The sequence below is a fragment of the Symsagittifera roscoffensis genome, chromosome 2, assembly GCF_963678635.1.
Source record: "Symsagittifera roscoffensis chromosome 2, txSymRosc1.1, whole genome shotgun sequence".
Classification (NCBI taxonomy): domain Eukaryota; kingdom Metazoa; phylum Xenacoelomorpha; order Acoela; family Convolutidae; genus Symsagittifera; species Symsagittifera roscoffensis.
In genome coordinates, this window is record NC_087063.1 from 13050995 (window position 1) to 13075972 (window position 24978).

Here is a 24978-nt window from a genome sequence, read left to right on the forward strand (position 1 = left end):
AAATTTTTTTAAAGTCATCGTCTGGTCATTTTATACACATTTTGAGTGGGAAACGCTCACCGAAACAACGAGATTTTTTGGTCAAAACCTTCCAAATTCCCGAAAACGGGGCTTTTGAACCGCTGCTTTTTTCAAAAATTTGGCGGCGGCGCAGAAATAGGGTAATTATAGGGATTTAGGAGAGCCAGGCATATCAATTTGTTCCCCCTCAACTTTTGAGAATCTTTTTGAAAATCTCCCCCTCGAGAAAATCCTATATCCGTCCCTGGCTTCAGGTCTGCAATACTTGCGAGCCATCGAAGAGGTGCGATACACATGGCAGAAGTTAGAAGCGAGTAACAACACTCAGGACTTCAATCTAGTGCAGAGACTAGTAGTGGGGTCAGGAGGTCAAGATCGATGGAGAATTGACGGCCAGCTGGGATCTGAGGTCAATGACACGGATGTTACTGAGTTTGAGAGGATTAAAACGAATGCCAAGAAGATGTTCGACCTCGACTTTGATCCCCAGATCTACAACGAGAGTAAGACTATGAGTGATTCTACCTAAAAAATCACAGTTGCGGTTACCTTGGTTGCTAAACGTTTTTGACAGCCCTGCCCACAAGTAGGGGTGCTTTAACGAAGATGATTCAGGTGCTTCAAACATACTTCGTTATTCAAACAACATTGAAATTAATAATAGTGAAACTATTACCATACAACACCTAAGCGTAAACGTTACATCGAGTTACGCAGAGGCAAAGCACAGCGATACAAAATGGAATAAATATGATTACGTGCAATTGAATCGTCAAATCAAAAATAAAAAAATTCCAAAAAACTTAGATCAATTACAAGCACCAATTAAAATTTTACGAAGATCATTCGGCTTGTCAGAAAACAGTCCATTCTGAGGCAACCAAGACGACAAAAATAAGCAAAGTCCCGACTGGAATCAAACATTTAGCCTTCGTCGTCTCAAGCAAGGTTGTTACCAGTGAGCCAAATACAGATGCTATGATACAGATCGTTATTATAGTAAAAGTGCAAGCACTCTCGCAGGTGTAATAAAAAAATTCAAAAAAAAATAGAAAAGGGGATTGAAGACGAAAATACAATTGCAGACGAAAATAGAAAGAATTTGAAAAATCATTTTAGAAGCTTTAAAGAAAGAGTCCTTTACTAGTTGATTTCGAACATTTGAATTTTTATTCAGTCATCAACCACAAAAATAACACCGGAAACATTTGGGAAATAAGAAATCAAGTAAACGAACTGATCGAAATAAAGTCGCCACCCAATCAGCTGAAAATGATTTTCTTAAACAAATTGTTAGCCTAAAATAAAAGTCAATATTCCGATTTGATAACGCTTGCAAATCACAAGCGTAAAAACATTATGACCAGGGACAGTAGAGAATCGCGGAAAATTTTCACGGTTTACTTGCAAAAAAACGCGGAGAAAACCACTCAAATTTGCGGCAAAAAACGCGGATCTAAGTAGAAAACGCGAAAAAATTGCAACTTCTAAAACTTGAAGTTAAATTTCTAAATCTGAAGTATAGGAAAGCAAGTTCTTCAAGCTGCTCAGGGTACATATTTTCCCGCTCTTCACTCTATAAAATTTTATCCAAGTCACATTGAAGTTACTTTTATTTACTTCAAAGTCACAGCTGTGTTACTATTTACTCAGCTGAGCAGTGGCTGAATTTCCTTTTTACAGAAAAACGCGTTCGAAACCTTTCTAGAAAAACGTGGTAAAAAACGCGGATTTAGATTTCAACCGAAAACGCGGAAAAATTGCAAAAAAAAAGCGCCGCGAAAACCTACCGTCCCTGATTATGACCTCTTGGAAGCACTTGCTACAGCCTCCAGTATTTCACATTTCTCGTGCGTGCAAAGAAAATTGTCATCTTTAATGTCTCATTTTCTGAGGCACTCGTTGATAATACTGCTAATTATAATTTTGCATTCATACCAAGGCTAGGGTAAGCTGTAAAGTAGGCCGAAGAGCCTCGTAGCGTATCTCTCCCTGTGATGTTTGATAATGCCGGTTTATGATCTTTTTTTATCGCGTAGAATTTAATTCTTCTTTGTCTTCAAGAGCGCATTCGCACTTCTTTCTTCAATTTTTTGATGTATGTATGAGCCAATGACGTAAATACGCGTACTTAATTAAGTATGTATCGGCTTTTAATTATCCATAAACAATTTTGTTCAAATAAAAGTATTTTTCAGGTGTTCACAACTTTCTGGGACTGGCATTTGCGTCTGAGATCTACTGTCCTGGATTGAACGTCGGAACCAATCGCTTCACAGGAGCTGAAATGCAAGAATTCCTCGATGGAGTCCTAAAACACGCGGACTTCCCGCTGGTCCCAGGCTGCATGAACAATCCTCGATACTGGCATCTCATATATGATCTACATTTTCTTTACGAGTACATTACGTAAGTTGATTACTTCACATCGCATACAAAAACACTACCATCATGCATGACGATATAATTGATTTCAGAGAGGAAGGAAGCTGGATCAAAAATGTAAGTTGGTTTAAGAAACAAAAAATAGTTAATCGTTCATTTGCTCCATGAGCTACCTAATGAATTATGAAACGAAGTACTCCCAAGACACTTTCATCAGTTGCAGTATTTTCAGGCTTTGCTTACAAGATAGTTCCTTCAAAATAAGCCACTCGATGTATTCCTACTGTACTTTAACAGGAGCCTGCACAGGCGACCTTCATCAAATTTCAGTCTGGTCTGTTTGCCTACAGAACCCACTTGGATCACAGTTCTAGTCTGGGTCTCCAGAGTACCTGGGAGACTCTTAGGAACAGCGAGGCATCAATCAACACCGCTACTATCTTTTCTGACCAAACACTGAAAGCACAGGTGCTGTACAGTACAAAACTGTTTCAGTGAAAGGCAGTTTTTCATGTAACTCGTGTTATTACCAGTCATCTTTTTACATTTTTGCAGGGTTCTTTTTGATATACATGTCTTGATTGGGTTCTCATAGATTGGTTTTCAAAAACAATTTTTGACAAAATTCAAGAGTACTAAAGTGTAGTTGACAAACCCACTGGAATAACTTTTAGTCCTCTAATGCTTCGTTTTTGAAAACACTCGCAGAGATGGACACATTGAGGTTAGATTTCATTATGACTTGCTGCTATGTTATGAATTTCTTGTTATTGTTCCGATTTATTGAAAATGGGGAGGAACTTTGTATTCGAGTGTTTTAGTTTTTTGTTTTCCACGCAAAATCAGGTACCACAAATAATCATCGGACAGGGCCGAAGGATATATCATACTAAAGCCCTTCTAGACTTCAAACGACATTTAAAAATTTTCAAAAACGTTTCCTAGTGTCCAGAAAAATTGGTTTGAAACTTATGATTTTTCGTCCATTTTCGGCAAGTAGTAGTAGTAAAAATACTTCAAGTACCCAAAATGAGTTACCAATTGCCCAATAAAGCAATCGAGTAACGTTTGTTTTTTATGAAAATTAGAAATTTAAACTAAAACTACTTGATTTTATTAAAAGGAAGCTTCATTCAACTTTTCTTTGGCAAAAAACTGAAAAATTTTGATGTATTTTTTGAAGACCATTGAATTCGTTTATGCCTAATTCACTTATTTTCTACGATTTTGTATAATTGTATCATCAAACGACGTAGAAAAATAGACCTCAACTTGAAAAAATATGTGGTCGGAACATAGTGCTACTTGCACAGCAACCGGCTATCCTTGTTTTATTTAAATTTTGTTTAGCTCCGAGTTGGTTTCAATTACGGCGACGAGAGAGATGTGACTGCTGCGTGCTACCGCAGCAGAAACACACACTGGGTCATCAACCCATTGACATACCAATTCCCAGTTCTGGTGACGCAACCTCTTCTCTCGACGACCAATGACGCTCAAGCGCCACTTGTTCCTTTTGCAGTAGCCGGTTTTATAGAGACCCAAGTACTCATAGAAACCGACCTCAAGAAATCGTTCCCGGATTGTTTCCAAGAAAACAACGCTCTTTGGTGCTATTTTATAGACGACGGGGGATTTATAGTTTTCAACTCTCAAGGCCACAAACTAGTTGAAGACTTGCAAACGATGTTTCCAGTTGGAATAAGTCTCTATTCGAAAGATCCCTGCCTCATGAATCAACTAGTTCGAGACGGCATTTTCAAACAATTCCGAACTAGCCATGAAACATGTACTTGCGACGTGGATCAGCTTTTATTCAGATCTGATTCCTCAAGTATTACTCATCTATTTCACGTGGCAATGTCAGCTTTCGCAAACATTATCAACATGATGCAGTTGGTGTCTCTATCAATGATTCGAAGTTCATTTTATGATATCATCCAATTGTTGTTTCATCCGAAAATCGTCGAAACTCTCGAATTAGGATTGAACAACGTCATTTTATGTGAACAAACGGTGATCAAATATACTTTCGGCGAAACTGAAGAAATCAATGAGAACATGACTATTTGCACTTCAACGTGCACATGCAATGAGGTAGAACCTTATTTCGCCAAAAGAATTGCAAACACTAATTTATTACTGGTTAGCGTCCGAAATAGTTTCGGACGTCTTTGCAAATCTTGCTCTGTGACTGAAAAACGGATTTCAGCAAGAGATGGAACCAAACTATTCGAAGAATATTCGCAGGACTCTCTTTCTGATAAAGATAATCCTGTTTCGGAATTCAAGGTCAACACTTGCAATTACTCTCCCCGGGTCCAGCAAAGTCAAACACGGGGCTGTGTTGAAACCTGGAGCCAGGAGCGATTACTTTTCACTGTGTGTGACTTTTGTACAGCAAAAATGATATCACCAGCTTTCATTCTGTGCATGATTATAAGCTCTCTTATAGGTAAAAAATCGTTTCTAAATCACGCATAAACATGGTGATGGATATTTATGATTAGCTGGGGTCTCTGACAATGAAATTACTATTTTTGAAGAAAAACTTTATTTTAGTAAGTATTACTAAATTTGCATAAAAATGAGGATAGATCTAATCTAATTAAGCACTATAACTTTAAATTATCTTTACAAATTCTATGCACTCAGCTGAAACTACACATGAATAATTGGTAACCAAATCGCTATTTCATGACCGTCGACTTCGTGTGTTTTGATTGCAACACGACTGTGATTACCTAGCACTGTCCCGGTTTGCGGGTGATTTCGTCTGCAATTATATCTCTGGCTAGTCAATTTGTATCATATCGGTTTCAAGCATACCAAATAGCTTATTTAGTTAGTACTGAGCCAGCCATTTGGATCTCTGCCGATTGATATCTGCCCTGAGAGTGAGAGAAATGAAGATTCCGAACACCTGAAAAACCTCCGAATAGTAAGTTGTTTTTGTTTTGAATTAGAAAAAAAAAAATGACACAGCCAAAATTGCACTTTGCAAAACAATGAACATAAAATCAAAACAATGAACAATCAAAACAATGAACATAATCAAAACAATGAACATAAAATACGAAAAACTTCATATTGTAAGTCATGAAAAATGATTGGATAAAAATTCAGTACATTCGACATTTGTTAAAATCAAACTCACGCAAAATTGGTGCTTAAAATAATTTTCGTAGCATATTCTAACCTCTCGTTCAGCTTGGAGCTTCAGCGGTGTGCGTATAAAAATATTTTTTTTCCGACTTTTCTGCTATTTTTTTGTTCGCGAGAGGAGATCAACAAACAAACGATAAGAATCGTGCAGACACGGATCTAGTTTTCGATGTGGCGTGGATTTTGGAAGTCGACCGAAATAAATTTAATTTTTCAAGCTCGTTGTTAAGTACTTAAGGGGAGCCTTAGGGCGATGGTCAAATGGTCGATCAAATTGAGGACAAAGACACAAGAAAACTACCTGTATGAGAAGAACAAACAGCACCACTCCAGCTATCGGCACCAAATTGTCCCTGATCCATGTCTCCATCTTGTTTACGCATCCCTTACTGTGCACATTGAAACTCAGAAGAGACGTCTTCCTGGCTCCGAAGCCACACTGTGTGTTAATGACGTCAGCAGAAGAGCCACTGCCCTTGCAGCAGGAAAACGGAACCCCACATGCCTCCGGGATAAGTTGGTCGCGCTCCGTTCCTGAACATTAAGTAAATAAAGCTTTTAACACAGAAGCACAGCTGCATTTCGCAAATATTAGCGGAAAGAAAAAACTTGTCTTGAAAGAAAAAACACAACAAATATATTTCGAGTTTATAGAGAAACAAGTAGAGCCGGTTGCAGTGCAAGCGGCACAGAATTTGCCGACCACAACGATTTGAGACAAAAAGGAAAAAAATATTTCACAATTTTTGCCCCAATTTCCTGTTAATTTTTAAGTGAAGATGACTGAGTTAGGTTAAAAAAAATAAAGGAAAGGGGGTAAAGCTTAAACAAAAAAAAGTAGCACAGCTAGTTTTGGGAGGCCAGCCTCTAATCAATTTTTCTCTGGACTAATTTGTATTGGAATCCGATTATTGATATCCCACTTGAGGCTTTCAAGCTTTCTTTGAGAAACTCGAAATTAAGAAAAACCGTACGCCGTAAAACCTTCCCAATTTTGAGAAGTAAATTTGACAAGAGAAACAATTACTGAGATAAATTAACTTGCACTTATTTAAATTAATTTGGAATGACAATATATTTACAAACTAGATAAATCGCCGCGCTCAGACCACTCTTGCTAATTTGACAAAACTTGCAAGGTTTCCAAACTTTCTAAAAGATAATTGCAGGATATAAACATCTTTTTTTAAGTGTAAAAGAACGAAATGATTTTCACTTGTATAGGTCATGATGAATTTTTTGCTTTTTTTCAGGAAAAGGCCTTAAATGGCTCGAATAACTACAAATATTCAGCTACAAATTAATGCATTTATGAATGACCATAGGTATATATGCACGTTTTTAGTTAATTCAAGTTCATTGGCTAAAAGTTAGGTAAAAAGCACTCTCTGAATGCCAAAACGGAAATGGCGCAAAACTGCGATCGATTTCTAGCTTCTTAAGTTGAATTTAATTTTAAATCTCCCAGCGGAATAAAAAATTTACCCATTGATCCAGTTTTCTTTAATTTCAAAATCCACACTAGTCACACATTCACTACAAACCACCTCAATTAACTAAGCTGACACAGGCAAAGCAGAGCTTCGCTCGGCTGATAAAAAAAATCAAAACAAGTAAACCATTCTTCCGAAATCAAAAAATTTCGGAAGAAAATCAAATCAAGGTTTTCAAAAGGTTGTCTGCAGGCGCAAAAAAAGTCCACATAATCCATTATGTTTCCTATTTAAAAATCGGTAATTGGCTGACGGGTAATTAAGTGTTCAGTTGTTTTAAAATCGATTAAAAATTTTGGGAGGCGAAAGAACTAAGTTCGTTAAAATCGTTTAAAGGGGTGAAAGATGCATTTGATGAGTTTTGAATGAGATTTTCTTTTCCGGGACCATATATCTCAAGTAGTGTCGGGCGGATATTCCGAGGTTTAGGGTGGTGGTGATAAAAAAAGTTAAAGATTTGAAGGGACGTACGTTTTCAGTGTAAACTGAGCAGATAATAGTTGATGTTGAGCAACAATTTAAAATTTACACTTAGAATGTAAATGTTCTGGAGCACTCATTGTTGTACAATCCGTTATCGTGCTGAGAGCGGCGTTTTAAACTACTTGAAGTTTGCTCAAAAACGTTAAACTGGCGGCATGTAACATGCTGGGCATGCATAATCTTAAGTTGGTCTGACCAAAGCCTTGTAGGCTACCAGTAGCGTCTCTTTTGATTGGACCCAATTCGTCCCCGATAAGACCTTCAGGATCACTCCTGCTAGAGGCATTTGCTGATGTTCCCTTGCAGTGTTCTTGCGAAATTAAGGGACGTGTCAAAGAAGACACCGAGTACTTTGGAATGCTTTTCTAAAGAAAGGGGGTATTTTTCATTTTCACTGGGGGTTAGTTTTTAACTCCTTATTGCATGAGGAAAAAGGCTGGAGGAGCCTTTTGATGAGGAAAAAACAGATCTGGACGTAAAAAATTGGTTTAACTTTATTAAGTAGTTTAATAAAAACAGAGGAAGCTTCTTGAAAGTTCCTCGCCTCAACGAAGGGGTGAACGTCGTCTGCTTACGATTGTAATCTAACTTTGGGAATGATAATGGCGCATCAAGAACGTAGGATATAAACAAAGTTGGTGAAAGGACTGTCTGGTGGGACACCTGTGCGAACAATCCTGGATGTTGACAGAGCCTCCCTAAAAATGTCTTCGCTTGAAGACCACTCAAATAATTTGATAACTATCTGGTTAAGCTTACCGGTACGCAGTTGTCATGAAGCAGATCCAAGAGAGTCCAATGACAGACCGTAACAAAAGCTTTAGATAAATCGAGCGTGGACAAAACTGTTTTAGTGGGTGGCCTTTGTTGTTTGAAACCCTCGCTGATAAAAAAAATTCGAGGATTGATAATGCCGTAGTGGCTAAGTGCATCGGTCGAAAGCCATGGTGGTCGGCTTTGGGTAGGCGCTTAGCTAGTTGGGCGAATTAAAGACTCTAAAATTTTGACAGCTGGGCATTAAAACGATACTGGGCGGTAGGATTCTGGCAACTTGAGTTCTTTATTTTGTTAAGGGAGGGGTACCACCTTTGAATTTTTCCATATTTGAGTTATGATGTTAAGAGATGGAGAGCAGTTGAAAATTTGCGTTTCAAAAGTAATAGCTACCGGGCCAATATGATTTAGAAGAACCGTACATAGACCTTCTGGTCCTAGGGTTTTTGATGGTTTCATCAGTTTAATGCAATTTTCCACTTCGAGCGGTATAAAACTTAAAGAACCCGGCTGCTATCTTTGTTTACTTCTGGCAATCGACAAAATTAATGTTGTTTTTTGAAAACATTCACATTTTTGTACCTATACACTTTTGCAATTTGAAAGTGGAGTTTGCTTTCCTTCGAATGTTTTTAATTTCAGGAAAACTTAAGTCAAACGACGAAAAATCAACTTCGAGCGTGAAAATTGTTTAAGGAATTTTCATTAGAAGCAAAAAAAAACAAAACAGACAGTTGGAAAAGAATCAATGAGCGCAAACAGAAAAAAAGTTTTTTGAGAAAATTTCCTTTTTCGAACTTCGAAGATAAAATTAGATTCCATTAATGCTTTTTGAATTTTTAGAAAAATTTATGACTCAGTTTTTTGATAAAATTAACCCAATTGAAAAAAAACTGGATCAATAAATAGAGTTTTTAATCTATTGGGAAATCTGAAAATTAAAATTCATTCCCGAAACTGAAAATCCACGATGTTTTTCCTGACCTTTATATTTTCGCTGTCAAATCAGATTTAAGAATGCTGCCTGTTAGCGATTGAACCCAGAATAATTGCTCTTTTGAAGAGGCACAACATTCATCGACTCTTAATAAATGGCAATAGAAAAAAGCGGAAATACAACCCACAGAAACTAGGACCATAAACCACGAGTCCTGAACAAGAAATTGATTAAATTTTCAAGAAATTGAGCATGCCTGAGGTGAAAATTACCATTCCTACTAAGTTGCTACCCTTCATACTTAAAATTTATTTGCCTAATTTTTAATCACAATTACGATAACTACCAGCAGGGCTTCATTATGATATCAGACTGGATATATACGAACTTTTTGGATGCAGCCAAAATCGGCAGTAAAAAAGCAGACCTTACGTTATAGTTCGTTTCTATACGCAGTTACACGATACTTAAAAAAGCTTTATTCAAAGACTGAAAATTCTGTTAAAAAATGCATGTATCTCAATGCACACGCACACATACTTGGATAAAAAAAACACAAATCGAATATACAATTCAAAACAGAGCTTCAGTCGAAACCCTGGAAGCCAAAAAATCTGCGACAGTAAACAACAATTCAACATTCTTATTCTTTATACAATATTTTAACACAGGAGATGCGGAACTTCGTATCACTTGCATTACAATACAAACATGTCGAAAGAATGAAGAGTTGAAAAAATAGGTCATCCAAAAATTAAATTATTTATTGCGGTGAAAAAATAGGTCATCCAAAAATTAAATTATTTGCGGTAAAGATGCCAGAAATTTGAAAATTAAATAAGCAACAGAACAAAACAAAGCCGACAATCTTTAAGCAGACACAAGTTCAGTCGGAAAAAAATAATTTAATAACTTCTTTTTTAATTTCAAGTCCCCTGAAAATACATTAACAAAACGTGCACTTGCAACTTCGATGAAAATTGCTGACAGCAAAAGAAAAAATCCGTGATCAGACAATTAAGCCCACAGCCATTGAGCAGACACAAGTTGAGACGACAAAAAAAGATTTCATCAAAATTTTTCAAGTCCCCTCTGAAACTACATTGAACAATGGCACTTCCTGCTACAATGAAAATTGCTTATAGTAAAAGCTAATTTCGCGATGCAGCAACTAAGCCGACAAACCTTAAGCAGACAAACGAAACTCTGAATGTGAATGAACATTCAAAATATACCAGAACAAAATTGGTCTAGGAAAAAAGTTTGGAAAGGAAATATAGATTAAAATTGAGCAAAAAAAAACAATTGAAATTTTAAACTATTGTTCTTCAACCGACCTGATGCCTTCAAATTTAAAATCATAATAATCACGTTTGCCGGTAAGCCGATGCCAAATAATTTTATTAAACCGAAATCATTTTGGCCGAATAAAACTTCTACGCGTAAAAAAAACGAGAAATGTACCAGTCAGGGCTAGCAAATTTAAAAACTACAGGAGTTAATCAACGGCAGGAACTTAAAATTGTTTACAGTGCAGAAAAACAATCCGAAAACTGGCAACAAAGCCGACAAATCATGAGTCGGCAAACAATAGTTAGACTATTGAATCAAAAAAATTTCAATTTCATACACTAAAAAAACACGGTCCGGCCGGGACTCAAGCTTCAGACCATAGCGTGTAAAAGCAAGTTCATTACCCCCAGACTAAGTGGGAAGGGGCCTGTAAGTTGCTAAGGTAAATGTGCAAGAAAAATTGTTTACGGGAAAAAAGTCTAGTTCCCCATTACAAGACACTTGCTTTCGCAGGTGTAAAAACTAGATATACCATTTAAGCGAAATTAAATTGATCGTTCGCAAAGCAAAGAATGGTACCTAAACCGACGATAATTGAGACAAACACCAACGCGTCGAAAAAATGAAAGACCAGTCAAACTTCGTTATCGTATTAAGTCATTGTTTTTCCACTGGTTCTTGAGTTTCTTTTATTGTCATTTACGGTCCAAAAATTGAGTGTCATTTTTAAAGAAATGCCTATTTGTGTAGCTCAGCTCACCATTTGATGTAGTGGTGTAGCACCTGCTTGAAGCTAAAAAGCCATGAATGACAAAAAATCAAGCTCCGACCAAGACTAGGCCCCCTGACCTGTCGAGCTTCAAGCAGGTGCTACACCACTACATCAAATGGTGAGCTGAGCTACACAAATAGGCATTTCCTTAAAAATGACACTCAATTTTTGGACCGTAAATGACAATAAAAGAAACTCAAGAACCAGTGGAAAAACAATGACTTAATACGATAACGAAGTTTGAAAGAGAGCTGTTAAGAAGTACCTGTGCAGTTGAAATATATGTTGTTGTCCCAGTCGTTGGCACTCTCCCCGCCACAGCATTCCAGCTCACTCTGGATGCCATCTATGATATCTTGCAGGTCCGGATCTTCCCGGTACTCTTTGATGTTCTGCACTATCAATTTATTCGTGTTGTCCTTCACCCAGTCTCTATACGCATAGGCAAGCACGCCACACGTGATTTCGGCTAGCAGCACGATAAGTAGAATAGTTGAGAACAAAAGAAGAAAACAGTTGTTTTCTCTCAGCGAGCCTACGCAGCCCAAGAAGGCTACTATGAACACGACAAACCCAAGAACAATTAGGGCGAAGGAGGGATCGAAATGGACACTGCTCACGTTCTCCAAGTCCTGAATGAGACCTCGTTTCTCGATGAAAGCATACAGGCCAATGAATAGAATCAATCCTCCAAGCAGCCAAAATAGGACGTTGAACCCGAACAAAGAGTACTTCATGCAACATCCCACCTCCGTTTCTGATTCTCTACGTGACCGGCGGGGGGTCCTGCGTGAGGACGGTTGAGGAGGTCCATTGGGGGCTCTGCCGTGACCACGTGGTATCCGGGAGGGACCTTGAGCTGCGTAGTCGAAGTCTAGTTGCTGTCTAGTAGTGCTTCGACGCTGTGGTGCCATTGTACGTCAACTCAATGTATTATTTGCATATAAATCTTTCTCTGAAATTCTTTTCTGATCAAATAAATAACTCATTCCGTCGAATGGATTAACTAACTTTTTATCATACACCGCTAATTAAAGAAGAATTTGACTGATCTGGTGAGAGAACGCAATCTGCGAAAAAAAACGCTGAACTTTTTGATGCCATTCATTCGAATTATTTTCAAAAATTCTTCAAAACGCCCAAAAAATTCTGATTGGCTCAAATTTTTTGCAGAACAATCAACTTTCGACTACGCGGTAACCTTGTGCTGCAATGGCCGGATTCGCTTTTGAAATTCAAATTTGGCAAAATGAATGCCGCAAATCAGAAATGAAGCAGTGCTTGTAGGAACACACCAATTTCATCGCATTACCTATTCTCAAAATAACTTTTATTTGTTGAAAAAATATTTTGGGATTGTTATCTACACAACGTTCAATGAACAGAGTAAACATTAACATTGGATTGGAACAAAGCATATGAAAGTTCTATAATTAGATAAAAATAGTTTTTTTTGCAGACAAAATACATAAAACTAGCACAAATTTCGAATATATCTACTTTTTGCGTTTATTGCTGAGAAAGGTGAAATCATTGTAGGGGTTACTTCTGACTCGTTTCCGTTCCGATGTCTGTGAAGTTTGCGCCGTCAGTTGCAAGTTTGCCGCGTGTGGATTGAACCTCTCGTTGTGGACCAACTCGGAAATTAGCGCCATTTTCTTCGAGTATATCTTCAGTTCTATCTTGTTACTGTCCTTGCATATGTTCACATTTGAAGGCTGGCTTAGCGAGTCAGGCGCTCCAAGATGACACAGTGGCGAAAACATGTTTTGTGACATTTCTTGCAATATTGCTTGTAAATCAGGGATATGAGATTGCCCTTGGTTAGCTGAGGGCTCGCAACAGTCGAAGACGTTTGGGGAGGCCAAAGCCGAAGAATTGGTAGACTTCATATCCTCATTTTGCGGTTTGGTATCCGTCAAGAATTCAGATGTTATGTACACAACCCGTCTTCGCACTTCAAATGAAAATGCGGACAACACAGGCAAAAATTTTTCTGCCCATGAAATGTGAAGCACCGGTGTTGAGCTGCCCTCCTCCCAAAGACAGACTCCATCTATGAACTGAATTATGTAGCAAAGAGAAAGGGGATCCTCGCATACCAAGTGATCTGGTTTATCAGGCTGCAAGGGACGCTTCACTACAGCAGGTATATGCACTGTAGCAATGTCGAAAAACTCTCGATAAATTTCTTCCTCCTCCTTGTCATAATTGTACCTTCCAATCACAGTTGCCGCTCTCGCCCAATTTGCTAGCGACTCTCTTGGCTTTTCTTTCCTTAAGCAATGTTTTCCGAGATGGATATAGGGATAGACGAAGGAATCAGAATAGTATACGACAGAGGAACGTATTGCACGTTGATATAGTTCCAGGGGCGAAGTATCTGAGCTCTCGTAGGGCTGAATGTCTTCTAAATCACCCAAAAGAGCAATACAAGTGGGATAATTATCAAGGAGACCTTCATAGTACATATGCCATAGAAGCTTTTGCTGAATAAATGCTACTATACTACTGTCAGTTTTATCATTCCCAAGCCCCATGTTCATACTCATTGAGGCAATACAAGCAGCTACTTCGCTCGCACGGTCACATTTGATTGCGTTTTTGCCTCCAAGATACAGCCACCGTTTTCTGGCAACCACATCCGTAATAGGATCGCCTCTTTTGTCTTCAACTGCCTTTCCATGCCAGGTAACCTCTGAAGACTCCTTTTGGTTCTCGCCAAAAGTGACCCACGCGTGATCTTCGCTCAGAGCAAGGTGCACGTCATTCAATCCCAGTAACTGTGCGGCCGCTACTACACAAACAGCAACTCCGAACGAATCTAGCCTCCATGTGGTTAAAAACGAGAAGAGAGACTGTTGGTGAGAGCGGTCTTTTTGGTATGATTTCTGCAGCCTCACCCAAATTGCGTCGCTCACTGATTTCAGTAGCTCTTTGCTACAAAACTTTTTTACTGCAGGAACTATATTTGATTTTGATTTAACAACTAACTTTGGGTTCGGAACAAGGTTATTATTTGCTGAGTCTGCTTCGTTGAGATCACCTGAATAATCCCCAATCAGACTTTCCAAATCAGACGTTTTTTCGCTCTCTGTGCGAACAGTATTGTAGCGTTTCGATTGCACATTCAAATTTCCCGCTGATGATAAGGCAGGTAAACGGTCAAAATGTTCCGAAAGATCAACAAAGGACAAAATTACATTTTGAAACTGACTGTAGAAGGATAGAACTACATCTAATTCAACGGGAGGGAACTCATAAGCTGGCTTAAATTTCAAATGTCTCTGATCGGAGCTTTCGGAAAGTATCACTGGTTTACACTCATCCTGCTCTACTGTCAAAGAATGCTCAACAATCCCAAGTACGATGCTCAAAAGAGCTATATTAGCCTCCTCTTGGATTCTCCAACTGTGATTCTTCCTTTTCGACGAGAGGCTGCACTTGTCATGGCTCAGTCCGAGTATGAAATTTGTTACAAAATGAAACAAATCATCCGTGTTGCAAATAGGGAAATAGTTGCAGATCTCACGAGGGATGCTGTTGTTCATTGCATCCATGTTATTACATGGTAGAAAAGATCAATCTTATCTGAAAAGAATAGTCTTCAAGTTTCTCAATGTATTGTAAAGAGGAGAAGACGAGCTCTGCAACACTCGCTAGTGTCCAGAAATTAGTAGCTCAGAAATATCCGTTTAAAACATCTTTGCGAGGAAACTAAAAACTCGCAACAAAATATATCTTTCTTTTGTTTTCGTTTGAACTTTCAAATCGGAGCGATGGTAAGGATTTGAAACTAGTTTGTTGATCATTGATGATCTTAAAACGGTAACCGGGTAAACTTATGGTACCGCCATTTTTGAAAAATCTCATCCAAAATCATGTATACAAGTGTGCTCCCGCCAGACCACTTGAAATATACTTGAAGTACTCCAAACGGATGAGAACAAAAAGAAAATATGTGAAAATTTCCTCGAGATTTGCAACTAATTTTCTTTAGAATAAAAATGAAAAATATCAATTCAACGACTTAACTTAGAAACGACCTTAAAAACTTTTCTGTCTGACTTTTATATGGGATCATAGGTAGTTTTTCGGGTACCCTAACAACTATGTCAAAACGTACTAAAAGAACTGACACTTGGAATAACAAAAAGAGTAAACTAGTTCAATTCAGTTCAGTTGTTATTTTTCTAATCTTTTAGGCGTTTTGTCGCCTATCGATCAGCTCATGATGTACTCCTTTTCGATTAATTAGTCTCAAAATTTTTAATTCCGCTGTTCTTCCAATATTTGTCCAGGTTGTTCTTGAAAGCGTTCAAGGTCTTCTAGTCAATTACTTCTCTGGCAGCATATTCAATCTGTAGCTGATCTAATGGTGAAAAAAGTTTTTCCGCAATTCGAAGTTAGCCTTCTTCGTTACCGCTTTCTTTTCTTTTGTCCTTGTGTCACAATTAAGCAATTCGAATATGCCTTTTGTAGCTTTTGGGTCATAACGGTTGGAACCTATTTTGAACAATTCGATCATGTTCCTCGCTTTCTGCGGTAACCAAGTGACGTTAGGTCTACTTTCCTTAACCTTTCATTGTAGCTTAGTGTTTACAGCCCTTGTACCATTCGTGTCGCTCGTCGTTGCACATTTTCGATTAATCTTGTGTTCTTCTTTAACCGCGGGTACCAGGCTTGATTACAGAACTCCAAACGAGGCCTTATGAGGCCTTTATAAACGTTTAAAATCACAGGTATTGTCATTTCAATGACTGTTTTCTCAAAAACTTCAATGAAAACTTCCTTTGACTCTCATATTTTTTACAATGAGAGTTTATGTGACATTCGACCAGAATGTATCAAAATGCAGTTCGAATTCAAATTTTTATGAGAGCAGCTGAACAAGAAAATTGGCGGTTTTAGTGCATGAACGGTATTAATTGTTCAGTTTGACGAAATGAGAATGGTTAATTCGGTGTGAAATATTAATTTTTAAACTTTTGAATTGCGCGTGAAAGACACGTCACAGTCTCAAGCAGGCATTTCGGGTTCGGGTTCGGGTTTTCGGGTATCGGGTCGGCTTTTCGGGTTTTGAGACAAATTTCGGGTTTCGGGTCGGGTTTCGGGTTCAACAAATTTTCGGGTTCGGGTTCGGGTTCGGGTTCGGGTATTCAATTATGTCGGATTTCTAAAACCCGACTTTTGTTTGCTGTTTTCGGTTTCGACAAAAACTTTCCCAATTTTTCTTTTGTTTGAGGTTTTTTACTTTTTTAATTTTTATTTCTATTTCATTTCTGAACGCGATTGCATTGTACGATGAAGGAAGAGTGGCGGATATTTGAAACCAAAAATCCAAAGTTGAAAGACAAGTTTCTGTGCGGTTTCATTGACAAGAAGAAAACAGAAGCGCGGAAGTGCGTTCGTTGCAAAAGTGTATTTTCATGTAAAAAGAGCAATACGTCAGCTCTTGAAAGGCACATTAGCAGCTGCACTTCCACTGAGTCGGAAGATGTAAATCAAATTTCCATAAGAAAATTTCTGAACTCAAATACTGAAAAGTTTACTTTCCATTCCCAATTCGTATATCTTGACAATGTGTCAGTAACAAAAGTTAGCAGTTCCCCTCGCTTCAAGAAACTGTTTCAAAAGTCTGGCCTAGCTGTACCAACTTATGATGATCTCAATCGGACACTTAATGCCAAATACTTCGAGCGCATAGATCTCATTAAGAAATTACTAGAGGGGAAAGAGAAGTTAGTCTTGGCTCTAGACAAATGGACGAACAATCATCACGAAAAATTTATTGGTGTCTATGTGTATCAAAAAGGCAAGAGCATTTTTCTTGGATTAATTAATTACGATTTTTCATGTGGCGCAAAGGAGATGAAAAAATATACAAAAGAACTCCTTGCCAAGTTTGGCATCGCAAAAGAAAGACTCGCATGTGTGATGTCCGACTGTGGTTCGGACATGGTCAAGTTTTGCCGTATAATGAAGCTGGCTCATGTGCCTTGCCTGGCACATGTAATCAATCTGATTGTAAAAAAGTTGATAAATGCCAGTTTGATTCATGATGATGCTATTGAAACCGACAATGAAGTTGCTATTCAAACGGATGAAGAGATAGTGATTCAGAATGAAGATAGCAACAACGAGAACGACACCGACGAGGCCGATGAAGACTTTGACACATTGAATACCCGTAGCATCGAACCGTTTGATTTTTCCAATTTTGTGAATGAAATACGACAAGCTGTAAAAGACATCCGCACCCCCAACAATCATGCAACCTTCATGTTTATGCAAAAACAGTTCCAGAAATCAGAACTAGATGTTGTCCTTGACAACGAAACACGATGGAACTCCACTTATTTGATGCTAGAACGTTTTCTCAAACTTCGCGGGTCAGTGGAAAAGTTTTACCACAAACGACGTTTTGATTGGCAACATTTAGACTGTTTAGTTAAGGTGTTGAAACCATTTTACGAAGTAACACTAGAGCTGCAAAAGAAAAAAATACCGAAGGACTTTGACTTCTATCTCAAGACCGTCGAATATGTGCGAACATTTGTCGAACGTGAAAGTGGTTTGGAGATGGTCCGTGATGACATGTTACAACTACTTGACAAATGGTGTGGTTCCAAAAACGCAGTTGTCCAGGCGTTTAACAAACGCGGTAAATTATACAAGCGGTTGGCGAAAGAAATTGATGACAATATTGAAAACTTGCAACAGACCGAGCATACTTATGCAACGCCAACTTCTTTCAAGGACTTCTTACAACTTGAAAGGGCAGTTGGACCAAAAGAGGAACAAATACGAAGAACATTGAGACAAATTCCCGCAACAAATTCTGACATTGAGAGAGCGTTCAGTTACGCAAAGTACTTGAAGAAGGATATTCAATCGCGACTTAACACGGAGAATTTTACACGCAACGTGTTCTTGAAACTCGCCGAGGAATGCGTTTAATACGTACTTGTACGTTCCCATTTCATAATAATACAGCTTTATATTTCCGTTGAACTTTTTTGTTTTCTATATACATTCCCATTTTAATACACATTTATTGCATAAATATTGTTTTTACAGCTATTTTTATTGTTCACTGTAAGAGAAAGTTACACTCTAAAAACGCATCAAATTTATTGCGTCAACGTTCATACCATTTAATCTACCTGAAAATCGGGCATGTCGGGTATCGGGTCGGGTAATCGGGTTTTGAGATCTTTTTTGGGTTTCGGGCCGGGTTTCGGGTTTGAAATGAATGTCGGGTTCACGTTCGGGTTTGAAGAAACCGTCGGGTTCGGGTTCGGGTTTTAGCTTATCGGGTAATCGGGTTTCGGGTTTGAAAAATGTCGGGTCCCGAAATGCCTGGTCTCAAGACAACTCAAAACTGCTGTAACATTCGCCCGGAAGATACATATCGACGGAAAATAAAACTAAGTCCTAAGACGACTGGCCAACGTCTAAACAGAGCTTTACCTGCTTTTAACCGTCTCTTCCAAGCCAGTACTTTCGGTGGTCTTTCTAACATGGGGTCGACAAAAACGTTACTGCTTTCGGCTTCGGTCAAAACACTCAAATTAACTAGATTATATGCAGAAATAGTGAGCTCATGGTTGGGTCTCAGTATCTCCAGACCACGAGGTCACTCCTAAAATCAGGGCTTCTACTACTTATTGAATTATTATTGTTTTTGTTCAGTAGATAAAAATCATCATCTCCATCGAAGATGGATCAACCCTTTCCCCCAACTCCTAGCTTCTCATCCTAGCAATATGAATTCAGACGTTAATTAAATTCAACTCAGGACATGACAGGGAAGCTAAAAGTTTATACAAGTTAAAAAAAGTTCCATCCCGAGACCCCTCCGGATTCCTGAATCCGGGGAAATAAGGCTCTTAATCTCCTTCCGGAAGGCTGGTTTTCCAACCTTCACCGTTGTTCGCAACGGCTTGCAACTATTGTAGCGACACAATAGTTGCAACTCGGAACGGTCTCTGCTATTCCTGCAACCTGTTGTTGTTTCTCAATCACAATTTCCGTTGTTATCGCTATCGCAACTAATGTTGTTGTTTTTCCTCCAGTTTTCTGCCAAAATGGCCGTTTCTGACGTTTCGCAGAAATATGACGTCATACTTCGAATTTTCAAAATTTCAAAATACCAGAATATCTTGACCTTCACAGTTTGACTAATCGTCCCAATAACGTCGTTAATCGCTTAAAACCGTCAATTCGGAAGGTTCACTGTTAAAAAACTCGAATATGTTGAATCTGCATTTTGGTCCATTCTGGTCGAATGTCACATACTCCCCGGACAGTCCGGTCAATGTTCTCATTGAATCTCGCAATGTTCGTAAAATAGGTACAGTGTCATCGAACAGAATTTACAAAATTCACGAAATTACTTTTATCCACGTCATATCGACTCACTGCAGAATATAAATGGCATCATACTACGTCACTATAGCCTTCAAATTCTTTCATTAATCTGCACATTGAGGATATGACCTAAGATAAAAACATCTTTTCTGACTCCCAATGTCAGTATCCTGATTAAAAACTTTTTCTCCTAGATTTAAAAGGTGTTGGTTTGCAGGACAGTCCTGCCAACCAACAAGCTAAAATTATCCTACTATGCTTCTTCCCTTCGGAAATCTTGCTTGTTATTGTCCTGAAAATTAAAACTAAGAAACTCTGTGGTTAGAAAGAACAATGAAACAATCTCCTTCTTCGAGAGATTAACCAAGCCTTTCATGTCACCACAAAGTGATCAGTTCTCCTAGCTGATTAAAAACAGTCATGCAGGCTGGAATGATTAAATATACTCTTTCGCTCATGCCTTTCTAAATAAATAGCAAGTAAGTGTCTCTAAAGCCACTTAACTAAAATCAAAATGCAAATTTATAAATGCAACAATTTCAAAACTCAAGTAAATGTTTCAGTTTTCAATTACAACTTGGTTGCTAAGTTTCTCACTTGAGTTTTTTCACACACATAAAACAATTCTGAGTTTTAACTTTTTCTCCATCACTCCTTTGTTTTCTTCTTTTTCGTCATCTGAAGTTCTAAAACTTCTAAATTCTTCTAATTTCGTCTCTTTTTGTCTCTCGTTTTTCGGCCATTCGTCAATGTTCCATCTCTTCCTCATGTGATACTGACTCTGCACTTTCAATTTCTGTGTCTTGCAACACATCATAAGCGAGTCATGAGTAATGAGTCACGAGAGCTCGCTTGAAAGCTCCTGCTCCAATGTCCAGCCGATATTCACTGTACACACTGCCGTGCTTCGACATATGCTTCTTAGCATATTCGTACAACCATGCAGTCATGTTAGCTCTGAACCATGGCATCAATCGTTTTCTTGCCCATATCTTCTTCTCTTCCATCGGAATGTTTAGAATCTTGCACATTGTCTCAAAAAGATCTAAATCTTTTAGACAATCTAATTTCCGCACTTGTTCTCTCGTTGGTGCCTCCTGTCTATTGTTTTCTTTCACATGAGCTTCCAGCCATCGTACCGCCATCATAACTCCCACTATCACTATTGTTACGGGCTGTGATGAGTCTGGTAAACTCATGGAGAGCAGCTCACCCATGGTAAACTCATGGAGAGTCCCAGATCAACACCCGATTACTACGCTTGGGATACCACCAGGTCTGCAGCAAGCAGTGGCAAGGAAACTCGTCATGTGTCAACATGATGCTCCTCCAATTACGTTTTCCCGAAGCTTCCAGTAACGGTTCCACTTCCATCATCGCTCGGTGGACTTCATCATTCTCGTCTACTGTATTGTAATCTGTAACAGTTGATCCTCTCTGTTTCTAACTCTCAAATCACTGAAGTTCCCGTTCACGTATCCCATGAACTTCTTTCCCAGTATCGATTCCAACTCCTCCTTGGTTCTCTCTGGAACTGCTGAGAACACCTTACATAGCAACTCGTAAGATTTCTCGGACATTCTCGTTAGTCTCACACACTTTGGCACTGAGAAGGCTTGATCGCGTATGTCTTCACTCAGGAAAGTGTTGTACGCTATCCCTATGATTCCGGATACGTAGCTGTACGGCTTCTTCTTGATCGGTCCACAGTATTCACTGGATTTCGGCAGTGCCCCCATAGATTCTGTAGTGAGTCTCAGCTCCTTGTTTGAGAATCTCCTGATTTCGTCTATCTTTCTCATGGGCTCTAACTCCTCGGGTTCTTTCATATTCACCCTCATCGGTTTGCTTTGCTGCATATCCAGCAGTGCTAGCAAGAGTAAGGCTTTCGCTCGCTCATCGCCTTCCTTCAGCATCTTAACACAAGTGTTCAATGCAGGTACTGAAATCTGCTCTATCATGAATCGAATGAAACAGAGAGCGTCTCTCCGCTTCGCACACGCTACCGCTGCTCCCTCTTGGATTATCAGATCCCTCAGGTTCGTCATAAGGAAAATCTTCTCTTCTTTTGACCTCTTCCTTTCTTCTGAATCATATTCTTCGCGAGTCAGTCCCATCATGCACCAGGCAAACCTCAGTTGTAACTCTGTTCTTACGTAAGGTACTGCCATGAGAGCGTGTATTCTTGGCGCTGTCCTCATCTCTTCTTCGAAGTACCGTAACACCACTGCTTTCCATGGAAGGCTCACCAACTGCTCCATCGTTTCTGCCTGTATCTCAGACGACGCTGAAGTCCCGTACGCCTTCTGCTTGAGGGTGGTGCCTTGCAACATTGTCTCCAGATAACCCTCCATGGCACTCTTGTCTTCCAGAGCCATCACATACCCTCTAGCCGAGTTTCGGTACTCCAACATTTCCATGTATCCACCGGCGGGTTCATCTATCGACACAGCCTCCGATACTGTCAGTCGGTTGTATTCTACTGGTACTAGTTGTCCTGCGACATTTCCTTTTCCGTGATTCATGGGAGATGGCTTAAAGTCTTTCATTGTGCTCTCTCCACATTGGCTGAGTATTTCTATTTCTAAGGTTGCTCCAGTCAGAGTGCGGTCACTCCTTTTGGATTTATAACCTGTTGACTTTATTTCCGCCATTAGAATGGGTGGCACCATTGCTATATCAGTCAACATTTTATCTGTGCCAGGCAACTGATAATCACCTTGTCCCAAATTCATGACATCTTCGACTCGTTTCCTTTTCGCTGAATTGACAGCTTTCATCGATATCTCCGAATCCACCTTCGTCTTTCCTACTCTCATCGGCATCACTCAGCAATTTCGATCGCATCGTTCCTCTCCTGGTTCTTGACAGATACACCACCTCTCCTTTATCGTCCTGCGGTGTCATCTTGATGGGAGAATTCGCTTCACTTTCATCAGTGGCTGAGTCAATCAACAACTCACTCAATCTCCCTTCACACTCATCAAGCTTGTCATGGACTTCCCGCATCAAGGGTCGATTGAGACCTGTTTTCAGAATGGACTGGGTCCCATAGCTCTGAACCACTGTCCAGACTTCTTCCATGAACGCTACTCTGTCCAATTTGCATCCCGTCCTACTTTCGTGGTCTCGGTGATGTACCTCCCATTCTTTTTCGGGCATTGTTCCCAAGAAAGGTACTCTGGCTGAGCCCTCTATTCTTCTTCTGCTAGGCGATTCCATGAGGATTATTTGTTCGTTATTTCTTGAGTTGCCAGGAGAGCTGCTCTCCGGCAAATCCCGTTTCATTTCCATAAAGGCTGACGGAGGCTCCAGTGTCGAAAAGCCTTCATCCGCTGGCTCAGTCGTCTCCAACGTATCCGCGTTGTTCTCAAGATCACTGAAGATATTGAAATCCAGGCTGGACACTCCTCCTGTCGATGCCCTGTCGTCTTCCCCACCAGCTTGACTTGCATCTTGTTGCATGGGTTCTTCAGTTTGACGGCTTCCTCCCCGTCATTCATCTCCTTCTGACTTATCCTTCTTTGAGCTCGAGGGTCCTTGCTTATCATTGTCGGTTCCTTCCGGAAACTTCGGTATCATCAATGTACCGGCCGATCTATCTTCCTCTTCTCCATGGACCACTTTGATTTCATGGCAGCCGAAGGGTGCTAGGAAGGTTCTCGTTCGCAGCGTTCCTACTACCGTCAACTCCGGTTTCACACTAGTCAGGATCAAAGAGGCCTCAGGCAGTTCGGTCCTGCCTCTCATCTTCATAGGCGCTAAGCCTAATCCCGCCCATTCCTTATCAAATCTTCCAGGCTTGGGAGTCGGGGCGTTGCTTATTCGCCTTCTTGTCGCTTGATCCGTATAGGCAAATCGTGTGTACTGTAACACAGCGGCATTTCTTCCCACAAAGTATGTATCCATCGTTGCTACGAAATTCCCTATTCTCCTTTCATTGGTTTCGAATGCTCTCAACCTAGGAGTTTGTACCACGGGGACTGCTCCGAGCAACATCCTTCTTATCAGAGGGAATTCAGGGATTGCCTCCAGCAGCTTCTCCTAATCACCCCAGTCTTTCGTCTCTTCTCTCACCTTATGATATGCTGCAGTGAGACGAGGCTCTCTGGTTATCTCATCATTCGTTTTATCATAGGGTCTCAGATTCCAAAGCTTCGGAAACACTTCGATGTGTGCTCTTTCTACTTCTCCCATGCGATCACGGAAGTGATCGTCAAAATTGAAGACTGTCATCTGTGGCTCTGATATTTTCGCAAAAAACAGATCTTCACTCATGAGCTCCCGCAATGTGTGCTGCTCACACCAGTTCAGTGCACTACCGTCCACTGCTGATATGCAAACGTGACTGCTGGTCCATAGATCACTGTCACAAACTCCGTGACTCCTCTGATCATTGCTAAGGGATCGGTTCTCATAGCCAAGCTCAGATCGGTTAACAGGGGCATGCCTCCAACATGTCGTCTAACATCTTCTTCTCTTTCGATGGTCTCATCATCTCCCGTTCCAAAGCGATTTTGTTGTAAGAGATATTGGATAAGAGTGTGTCTCACGTCTCTTATCTTATTCCACGAGTCCGTGGATTTCTTCATATCTAAATTCCTCACTCTCTCTCTCATCTGCTCTGGACAACGTGTCAATTTCATTAGTCCTCCCAAGTTTCCGTGGGTAATCGCAATCAGTGTTAGAAGTCCATCTAACCGCAGGTTCTGGATTCCTTCGGTGAGCAGCATCGCCGGTCCTTTCACGAAACTCTCTGCTCCAAACGTCACGAACAAGGCTAGTAGTTCCACTATTGACACTTTCACTACTGCTTGGAGGAATTCCTTTATCAAGTAATGAGAGACTTCCGGGTAGATTTTTGCCAAGAAGGACGCGGTCCATCCGGCTCCCAACCCTTCCAGCATGCTGTCCGTCCGTTCAAAGCCTTCCTGTCCCTTCACTTCCTGGGTCCAGAAGGTTTCCAGCGTAATCTGACACATTCTGTTCACAAATTCAGCGGTCTTTTCTCCGGCATTTTCCGCCAGGTTCACTTCCTTTAACAAGTAGGCATGGATCTTCGTGATCATCACAGGGCCTTGCTCAAAAACATCTGCACCCAATGCCGCTACTCGAGGATTTCGGTGTAACCACTGATTGGCTTCCGGCTTGGTTCTCAAAACCATCGCCTCCAAATGAGCTCTAGTCTCTAGTGAATTTTTGCTTCTCGTGTTTTCACCTGTCACTTCCATTGCTCGGAACCATAAGTCGTTGGACATCGCTACGATCACTCGATGGTCGTC

At 39.9% G+C, this 24978-nt stretch overlaps 4 protein-coding genes across 4 annotated transcripts in view; 1 reads left to right on the forward strand and 3 right to left on the reverse strand.

Moving 5' to 3' along the window:
* LOC134838849 (uncharacterized) overlaps nt 1-4932 on the forward strand; it is a 50828-nt gene extending 45896 nt beyond the window's left edge. Inside the window, exons 11-15 of the mRNA XM_063854136.1 lie at nt 276-524; nt 2220-2430; nt 2499-2523; nt 2704-2874; nt 3757-4932. Coding sequence (XP_063710206.1) covers nt 276-524; nt 2220-2430; nt 2499-2523; nt 2704-2874; nt 3757-4890 — 1790 coding nt within the window. The 3' untranslated portion in view covers nt 4891-4932. The remainder of the gene's footprint in view (nt 1-275; nt 525-2219; nt 2431-2498; nt 2524-2703; nt 2875-3756) is intronic.
* LOC134840763 (glycogen phosphorylase-like) overlaps nt 1-24978 on the reverse strand; it is a 428033-nt gene that overhangs the window by 304968 nt on the left and 98087 nt on the right. The window lies entirely within an intron of this gene.
* LOC134839118 (tetraspanin-5-like) lies at nt 4994-12287 on the reverse strand. Its single transcript, XM_063854556.1, has 3 exons — nt 11589-12287; nt 5873-6105; nt 4994-5329 (listed from the first exon to the last, which is right to left on the reverse strand). Exons 1-3 carry the CDS (start codon nt 12235-12237, stop codon nt 5252-5254), a joined length of 960 nt encoding a protein of 319 aa, XP_063710626.1. The 5' UTR covers nt 12238-12287; the 3' UTR covers nt 4994-5251.
* On the reverse strand, nt 12680-14910 carry LOC134839117 (menin-like). The gene has a single exon (XM_063854555.1). The coding sequence runs from the start codon at nt 14881-14883 to the stop codon at nt 12820-12822; it is 2064 nt and encodes a 687-aa protein (XP_063710625.1). The 5' UTR covers nt 14884-14910; the 3' UTR covers nt 12680-12819.

Coding starts and splice junctions, on each gene's coding strand:
- LOC134839117 (XM_063854555.1), bottom strand. CDS start 14,883: ATGGATGCAATGAACAACAGCATCCCTCGTGAGATCTGCAACTATTTC.
- LOC134839118 (XM_063854556.1), bottom strand. CDS start 12,237: ATGGCACCACAGCGTCGAAGCACTACTAGACAGCAACTAGACTTCGAC. Junction 6,106..11,588: donor CATATATTTCAACTGCACAG/GTACTTCTTAAC, acceptor CTTAATGTTCAG/GAACGGAGCGCGACCAACTT. Junction 5,330..5,872: donor TGTTTGTTCTTCTCATACAG/GTAGTTTTCTTG, acceptor GAGGTTTTTCAG/GTGTTCGGAATCTTCATTTC.